Below are 10044 nucleotides of genomic sequence, written 5' to 3' on the forward strand. Positions count from 1 at the left end.
CTTCAGGACGCCTGAGGGCAGAGACGAATTCCTCAGGTACTGGAAGCAGGCGGTGGACATCTCGGGCCCCGAAGTGGACTCTCTCTGCAAGCTGGCGAGGAGAGCGAAGACCTTCATCGTCGTGGGCGTCGTCGAACGGGGCGGCTCCACGCTGTACTGCACCGCCCTCTTCATCTCGGACCAGGGCGAGGTCGTCGCGAAGCACCGGAAAGTGCTTCCGACGGCCAGCGAGCGGTTGATCTGGGGCCGCGGCGACGGCTCCACTTTGCCCCTCGTCAAGACACCCGCCGGGCTGGCCGGAGCTGCCATATGCTGGGAGAACTACATGCCCCTCCTGCGCTACGCCATGTACGCCAAAGGCATTCAGATCTGGTGCGCGCCCACGGTGGACGAAAGGGACATCTGGCAAACGAGCATGAAGCACATATCCTACGAAGGACGCACGTTCCTGGTGAGCGCATGCCAGTACCAGCCTCCCCCCACGGCAGAGATGAGTGCAGCTTTGGGGCTGCCGGAGGGTAGGCCTATAATCCGAGGGGGGTCCGTCATTTACTCGCCTATGGGAGAGCCGTTGGCCGGCCCTGTGTACGACAAGGAGGCGCTCCTAAAAGCCGAGATCGACCTGGATGACATCATTCGAGCTCGCTACGACATGGACGTCGTTGGCCACTACGCTCGGCCCGACATCTTCCAGCTGGTGGTGGACGAGAAGCCGAAGAACTCCATGGACTGCCAGTAACGTCACGAATAGCGGTCGTGGTCAAGGGGTTCCCAATATAAAGAATTTTGTCATTTTTAGCATTATTCTTACTATCATAAGTAATATCATGCTATTAGTATTACTTTGTTATCATCATTATTAATCCTGCTATAATAATATTATTCATTATTATTATTGATATCATTATTATCATCAGCAGCATTAGTGTTGTTTTTATTATTGTCTTTATTATTCCTATTATCATTGTCCTCAAGAACATCATCATTTGCATCACTGTCATCATTAGTAGTAATAATATTAGCAGTTTTGCTGTTAAAACTGCATACTAAAGAAATGGTCATTCTCACCATTTCGCCGAATGTTGAAACACGCATTATGTTCAAATTTTATTTACAAAGCCCTCTGCATGCCTATTTCATGTTCATAAATCTCACCCATTCTAAATAAAAGGGATTTCTCTGTAAGACGTGTTAAAGTCTTTTTGGTTTATCAATAAATTTAACAGTAACTAGTCAATGTATAAAATCCCAACCTCTGTACGCAAACCAGTTTCATTTGTAGATGTTCTGCATAAAATGTTTAAAGAATCGAAAATATGAAGAAGACAAATCTGTATACAAAACATTTAGGATGAATAAAAAAAATAGATTCCACCCAAGGTCAAATTAATTATACTATATATATTTTTCCATATATGACGCTGCCACATACTTGTAAAAGAATACAACTTGAATATAACTCATCCCTTCTATAACTGATTTGTTAAAGCGGCTATGATACAACTTGGCAACCTCTCTCAGACTTACTTTATTTAGCCTGTTCCTGTGTTATAATTCATACTTAACCGCTTTCTTCAGTAGGATCCTTACATTCTCTATATTATCTATATTTGGTCAATTCCTAGGCCATTTTATGGAACTGAATGTCTTAGTTTTCAAATTATTAACAGAACCCACTGTCTGGCAAGGCGCCAAATCCTGTTAAAAATAAGACCATACCATAATTTTGATTCTAATTTCATCCACAATAATTCCTAGCATATGCATGATGCCACTGACTATATTCAACTCCCTTGTGCAATGCATCAATAGTGCACTCAAAATTATGATCTCTTATTGAAAATAATCACTAGACATTGCGGGGAATATGCCTCTAATAATCTTTTTCTCAAAGTGCTCTACTTGCTATTTTGCAGGTATGTGTTGCATTTATCTGAAAGCAGTGCTTATTGAAAGAGTGTGATGAAGTAATAAAGCTGGAAAAATTAACATATTTCATTGTATCAGTATTAACACTTTTTCACAAATAGAATGTGTATTAATATATTCATACTGACCTAAAACAAACCATTATAATCGTTTACAAAACTTTCCAAATGCTGAAAATACACATGCTAAGCAATCACAATCTTATAAAAAATCTCCCTTGTCTCAGTGGCTTTCAGTCACGCGAACATAAACAGACTGCCCCATTACCCGCAAACAAATGAATTTACATAAACCTATATCATAGGACGCTAATTTTGCAAGTCTAACGAACCTTTCGTCACACGTTATCCAGTTATCTAGAAGAATTGTCCTCTCAGGGATAGTAACCTCACTTATTCTAAAGCAGTGGTTCCAAACCGGTGGGCCGCGAAGCCTTGAGGAATATGGAATGTTAGGCCAATATGCTAGGCGTTTGAGAGTTCATATCAAGAAAATACTATCTTAACGCGTACCGTATTAAAAAAAATAATAATATATATATATATATGTATGTATGTATATATATATATGTATGTATGTATATATATACATATATAAACTCATAAATATACATACATATATATGTATATATACATATATAATTATACATATATGTGTCTGTCTGTGTGTGTGTGTGTGTGTGTGTGTGTGTGTGTGTGTGTGTGTGTGTGTGTGTGTGTGTGTGTGTGTGTGTGTGTGTGTGTGTGTGTGTGTGTATTTTTTTATCTTAGCATAATATGTAGTTCGAAAAATTCCGGATGTGTCGGAAGTTTCAGAAGGTGATCGCGAATGCAAAAAAATCTCCTAGGGTTAATGACTGAAACAATTATATGAGCTAGGCATCAAATTCCATATAGCACTATAATAAAAAAGAAAGAAAAAGTATAAATCAGTTATCGATAAGTAGACAGAAGAATGGGGCAATGGAGAGAAGGAAAAGGAAAAGAGGAGAAGAAAAGACCATTGCAAAATTAGTTAAGGCGAGGGCTGAGGTCCAAGGCAGGGGTGATCCCTCCTCTGTGTTTACTTATTAAAAACATCTCCCTTTCTCATATTTCTCAGTACTAGGCCTTAGACTTGAGTTTTTGAGGTATACAATCAAGGAGTTGTCCCGGGCATCATCAGACCTCTGCGCGCTCGCGCGCGTGTGTGTGTGTGTGTGTGTGTGTGTGTGTGTGTGTGTGTGTGTGTGTGTGTGTGTGTGTGTGTGTGTGTGCGCGCGTGTGCGTGTGCGCGTGTGCGTGTGTGTGTGCTCATGCCTCATGAGCGTGTGCATGCATGAGTGTGTGTGCACGATTGTCTGCATGTGGTTGGTCAAATAAAAACGCTTTAGTAGGTGATTATTTTTCTTGCTGTTTGCTTAGTAGCCATTAAAATATATGAATTATATTGCTACACTGATTATTATTAACAACACTGATGAAAAGATATGTAGAGGAATAAAACATCACGAAGAAAACCATTATAAGGGCAACTATTTTCCTTTTTCCTCCAAATTTTGCATTTCAAATCAAATCAGTCCCACCAGCTGTGTAGGAGAGGCGTATAATGAACCGGTACTTCACAGTGCCATAGTCACAACTAAACTCAAAACATTCGCCTGTGGTTTGAGGGTTCGAACCTAAAATTAAACCATTGGTTTAAGCTGCTTTCCGAACTCTTTCATTTCAGGAATTCTAAAAACTCGTTCAGTTCAATAATGTTTATACACATTTTTATTGTTTAATTTGTATTTTGCTATATACGTCGAAAAATGCTCAAATGTAACATCGAGAACGAGACGCGGTATCCTGATAAAAAAAATATATGAGAGGACAAGACATTTCAACCAAGGTCAGAGCAGAAGGAAATATCACCAAATGTAATAAAACACACACGCACGTACACATGCACATGCACATGCACACACACACACACACACACACACACACACACACACACACACACACACACACACACACACACACACACACACACACACATATTATATATACACATATGTTATATTTATATTTATATATATATATATATTATATATATAACATAAGTATATAATATATATATATATATATATAAAACATGTGTATATATAATATATATAATATATATATATATATATATATATATATAATGTGTATGTATGTGTGTGTGTGTGTGTGTGTGTGTGTGTATTATATATATATATATATATATGCATATATATATATATATATATATATATATATATATTTTTTTTTTTTTTTTTTTATGTATATGTGTGTGGGTTTGAAATATATATATATATATATATATATATATATATATATATAAATATATATATATATAAAACATATGTATAATATATATATATATATATTATATACATATGTTTTATATATATATAAATATATATACATATATATAAAATAATATATATATATTATATACATATGTTTTATATATATATATATATATATATATATATATTATATATATCATATACATATGTTTTATATATATATAAATATATATATATTATATACATATGTTTTATATATATATATATATATATATATATATATATATATTATATACATATGTTTTATATATATTTATATATATTTATATATATATATATATATATATATATATATAAAACACAAACACACACATATATATAAAATATATATACATATATTCATATGTATATATATTTATTCATAATTTCTCAACAGTTGGGGCTGTGACTTCCCCATACATATTTTCTGGGGTAATTCCATAACTCTGGAATGAGAAAGTACTGGAGGAAGTATATCATTATTGTAAACTTTAATGGTTTGAAATCACAAATCTGAAAATAAATATGCATTTGGGAGGCAGATAAGTGAGCTGTAATGACACTATAATAAAAACATGACAAGCCTATGATTATAATTTTTGGATTCTGATTATAAAATGTTATGCAGCATGTACTTTTAACAGGAGTATGCTTAGATTTTACAATGAGCAATTACCTCGGGTGAACACTAAATTGGTTACGTAAATGAATCCGTGCAAAATAAAAGATGTGAGTAATAATACCATAGATTATATGGAAATGTTGAAATAGTGAAATATCTGCACCTTGTCAAAAAGGAGAATGTTTTCATGGGGCAGATTATGGAAACTTGGGCATGTGAGTGTAGATTCAAAGGATTAAAGAAAATCATTTGGAGGATACTACAGTCTCGACAAATATCAGCTGAAAATATTGATTTTCAAGAATTTTTAAGCAATTATATAGGTTAAGGACTACTAAATAAAGCTATGCAGCAGACTTTTGGGATGATGTAATACAAGAGTTACACATAAACCTACACACATCAGTGTACTGTATGTTAAGTATGTGTGTACATTACATCTCATAATTTTTGCCATACTGAATATCAGACCCAAGAACCATCATCTGGATAATAGAATCCATTACTTTACATTGACTACAATAGTGTATATGACAAAGGGAAGTAATTTTTATCATTGTATAAAAGCTTAGAAATATTTCACAAGTAAATAAATACATGTATCAATTTCAATGAAATCTACACAAGTAAAAAAGTAAGAAAGAAAAGACAAAAATGTGCGTACAGGGTAAGTTGTAAACAGGTGATCCCTTTAAAAGCCTTTGAGTGCTACAATGATATGTCCATATTAAGTTTTGCTTGGCACCAGTAAATTACTTGACTTTACACAATGACTAAAGAGCAATTTCCATTTCTTTTGCAGAGAAAAGTCTCATAGCACCAACCACTCTGAAATTTGACTGTAGCACTTAAAGGATTAAGAATACACTTTAATATACTGGCATTTGCTTTGTCTTCTGTCACCATCATAATCTCATAGCAGAGATTTAGTATTTGTGTAAATGTGTGTATGTATGTATATGAAGGTGTATGTGTATATGTATGTGCATGTGTAATTGTACTTGTGTATGTATATAGACATAAATTCTTGCAATACGTCTGTATGTGTATTTGTATAATAAACTGAATAACTGTGTAAGTCTCCTCTGATAATTACAGATCAAATACTTGGTTAGTGTGTATTAATACACCACAATACATTTAATATATAATTCAAGACTGGGTCACTTTTAAAAGTTTATGTTATAAAGACAATATAATATGTATATATAATGAGATCTAAACACAAAGCGAGGATACAAATTACTTGTATATTTTCATACAAAGAGAATATAAAATTATACAGATAAAAAGTAATTATTAAAATACGATTGAAATATATGCTCATAAATGCACACAAATCATAAGAACTGTAACAATAAATTATCTATGTACATTTATATATTAACATTAGTCTACATCCAAACTTGCCTATAACAGATTAATCAAATACAGAGTACATAAAATTAAATAAATAACAATCAGCATTTCTTTATGCTGTATTACATTACTAAACTTCTTGTACACAATAATATATTAACATGAACATGCTCTGTATGCAGCAGTTACTTTAATATCATTATTTTCATACATCACCTATTCATATACTTTTATCATTTCCATTCTTCATGCTGTCTGAGGTATGAAGTTACAGAATGTATTCTGCAGTTTAATTACATTTTTATAGCACTACCAACACTACATAAATATATATAAAGCCACAGTTCTTATAAAATATGACAGATGACAGATGCTCTGCTTGGCACTGGTTGTTTGATTACCTAATCTTGACTATTATAAATTATCCCTTTCATTCACTTGTTCTTCCTAAAGAGGGTGTGAAATAAGGTATATCACAATTCTTCTTATAACAATGCTCCCATTTTTAAAGGTAAATCTGATCAATCTGAATTTCATCACTCCAAGAGTTCTGTGAGAATATTCCTGAGGTACTGGGCGATGGCACTGACTCTTGGTCGGCACGAGAAACTAGAGGCAGGTACCTGTGTATATAATTATTTAAGTCATTTTCTTCACTTTCGTGGACAGTAATCCCAAGGCATTTTAGATTTGGGAGAGCTGCTGCTATCATCTGAGCAACAGGCAGAGATATTTGACTCAAGATTGGGAGGACTAAAAGTTCAACATTTTTCCATCCTCCAGATTGCGCTACTACAGTCAAGGCATCTTCCAGGTCATGGATGGTGGCCCAGGTAAAGTATACTTCACGCAAGTTTTCCATGTTGCTGTTCAGGAACTTAAACAACCTGACAGAAATATTTTGGTGCAGCTCCAATTTCTCAACTCTTGGGAAGAGTGAATTTTCAAGGTTGGTTGCACCTACACCATCAAACCCAAAGCTAAACATTTTCAATACTAATGTCTTTAACTGGACACAGGTATGGCTCAGGAGCAAGACATCCTGACTGTCCAGTAGATGGGTTGTTACTTGTAAATAAACAAGCTGTGGTCCATAGCTTGCAAAATTTAGCAAATCAAATTTGCATCCACTCCCTAAACTTAGGACCAATATCTTTAACTTTGAAAGTGCTCTTAATGATTTTCCAATAAGTTTTTCATTGTTATTTTCTGCCAAGAGAGATATGACTTCCAGTTTTGGACATAGAATTGGCACAATCTGTAAAGTACGCACATTAACTTCTGGATGATCAATGAACATGCATCGTACAGGGAGAGTTCTATTGTGATAACTAGATTGGTAAATAAAACGAAGAGCATCCCTCAATAAATATTCAGAGCACTGTACATGCTCCAGGTCTGGTAGAGAGAGTAATAAGAGTGCGATTCCCTTCCCTGAAAATCCAAGCTGATCAACTGTACAGTCATATTCATCTGCGAAAACCGAAAAGAGTACACGCCTTAATTTTGTACAGAGAGCCAAATAAGAAAGCCCAACATCAGTCACTGCATTTGCCGTATCTTCCCGAGCATCTATTACAAGTAATTGGGGGCAATTGATACCCAACACTACCAAAAGGTCATCATCCACAAAAGAACCAATTTCTAAGTACTGCAACCTAGTTAAGTGTCCAAGAAAAGGGAGGAAGTTGAAGTACTGCCTCCCCTCAATATCCCCCACTTTGAGGTGCGTTATGGAAGCAACGTTAGTTTTGCACTCACTCTCATTCCAGTAACTCAATATCTCTTTTATGTTTATAGCATTGATAAACAACTTCCCTTTGGCCACTAGAATAGGTAAAAATAACTCTGTTAGTTTGGGTGACTTGTAGTATTGGCACATGTAGGCAATTTCTGCGAGATGTGGTGCCACTGGAAGCAGATACTTGTACGCTGCAGACACATCTGAGCATCTTTCCACATTCTTCAACATGTGAGAAATGAAAGCTTTGGAGATGTTTTGTAGGCTGAGGATCTTCATGACTTGTCACTAGCCATTAAGGATGTCTGCATCAACCCACAGTGTATTTATTTTTCTGTAAGAAAAACAAACAAAGATTCAGTAATACACACAATATCTAAGACAATAAAAGCAACATCTGTGAGCTAGTTAAGTGACAGAACCATAACTGTTGTTCATAATTTACTTGATCAAATTATCATAACTGACAATTATGTAGTGATCTTGTTTGGAAAGAACTTGTAGTACCTGATTGACTTGTCATAAAACTTTATACTAGTGGTAATATTACAAATAAAATGTGAACATATATATATATATAAAAATAAAAAGCAGTACCAAGTAATTTTCCTACTTTTAGCATTAATGCCAAAGTTGTATACTTTAAACTCATTCTTAACTCAAAACCAAAAAGTATATGCTGTTGCGAAACTAAATATTTTAGAAATATCTAAGCTATAACCGATTGCTTGAATCTGATAATGCAGATGACACTGAAGAATTTTAAGAACTGTGCATTCTGTTCTGATTTTGCTAATAATAACCTTAATAACCTGATAATAAGAAAATCATACAGGACCATGTGGTATCTGTCTCTGTATGTTGAAAGATATGAAATTTCTCATTGTAACTTTATATAATATTTAAGAATTGCATGAAATATGGAAGCATGTGAGAAATGTTAAAATATGCAAACATTCCAGTGGGCCATGGGTACAGATGTATAAGTGGCACATAAGCTAGTGCAGATACACAAGAGCTTGTGCAAATGTCAGATAATGTAAGATCAAGGTGCGGCTCTACAAAACAGGGTTTATTAAATGCCTTTGATATTGGGTCTGTCTGTGAAAAGGACTAACCATTTTCAAAATAAGTTGCATATGCTTTTATTGCTTTTGTGTCACTGTCAAATGTGTTCACTTTTTACATAACTGTATGGTCTACCTAAGATCTTTTGTAACCTACACTTCACTTGAAATTAAGCCGTATACATATGCAAAATCACAATCGACTTTAAACTACATAAAGTAACAAAAACAGTGATATTAATTATACTTAAGACACTGGCTTTGGGTACAATACTGATTATAAAACTAGAAAACGTAAAAAAGACAAAGTGAAATCAGACACAATAACGAGAATAAAATAAAATATGTAACAACACGCAAATACCACATTACCAGCTAAAGCACATGTAACAATCACAGTAGAAATGAAGGAAAGTATAAGTAGAAACTATATAGATACCAATTACTAACTAAAATAACACTTGCCCCAACCAAAGGCACGGACTTTGACCATTAAAAAAACCCGAGTTCAACATACAACAGCACGTTAAGACGAATAAGCTGTATTGTGGACAAAAAAATACAAGGAAAAATGTAATAAGTATTCAAATTTACCTGTCGTGTCAGTAGCTTAGGTTATTTAATCACAACCTTAAAAAAACCACGGCTTTGATCTTGACGACTCCGCCTGTAAACAAACCCTGCATTTGTTGTTGCGGATTTATTTCTTCTAATAATACAAATCAAAGTTATTTGAAGAGATAATAGAAATGTATTGTGAAAAGCATGAATAGCATAATGTCATAGGATTTATTAGTTAGTGATATAATTTATTGGGGGGTTAATAAGGTGAATTTGATATTTTGGTCGTTTGTGAATGTAGCAGGGGATTATAAACACAAGATACGCCCCAAAACAAAGCAAAAACAAAAACAAAACAACACACAAACACACACAGACACACACACACACACGCACACACACGCACGCA

The 10044-nt window shown here is 34.4% G+C and overlaps 2 protein-coding genes across 2 annotated transcripts in view; one reads left to right on the forward strand and one right to left on the reverse strand.

The window, feature by feature from the left end:
- The window catches only part of LOC125042571 (putative nitrilase-like protein NIT1), a 2486-nt gene extending 1112 nt beyond the window's left edge, over positions 1-1374 (forward strand). The window contains exon 2 of the mRNA XM_047638285.1: positions 1-1374. This exon is cut by the window's left edge and continues 287 nt beyond it. Within this exon, the coding sequence (XP_047494241.1) occupies positions 1-739 (739 nt within the window). The 3' untranslated portion in view covers positions 740-1374.
- Positions 1375-5263: 3889 nt separating this feature from the next.
- Positions 5264-9789, reverse strand: LOC125042566. Its single transcript, XM_047638274.1, has 2 exons — positions 9669-9789; positions 5264-8341 (listed from the first exon to the last, which is right to left on the reverse strand). The coding sequence occupies exon 2, from the start codon at positions 8284-8286 to the stop codon at positions 6772-6774; it is 1515 nt and encodes a 504-aa protein (XP_047494230.1). The 5' UTR covers positions 8287-8341; positions 9669-9789; the 3' UTR covers positions 5264-6771.
- Between the last annotated feature and the right edge of the window lie 255 nt (positions 9790-10044).

Source organism: Penaeus chinensis, chromosome 32, assembly GCF_019202785.1.
Source record: "Penaeus chinensis breed Huanghai No. 1 chromosome 32, ASM1920278v2, whole genome shotgun sequence".
Lineage (NCBI taxonomy): Eukaryota > Metazoa > Arthropoda > Malacostraca > Decapoda > Penaeidae > Penaeus > Penaeus chinensis.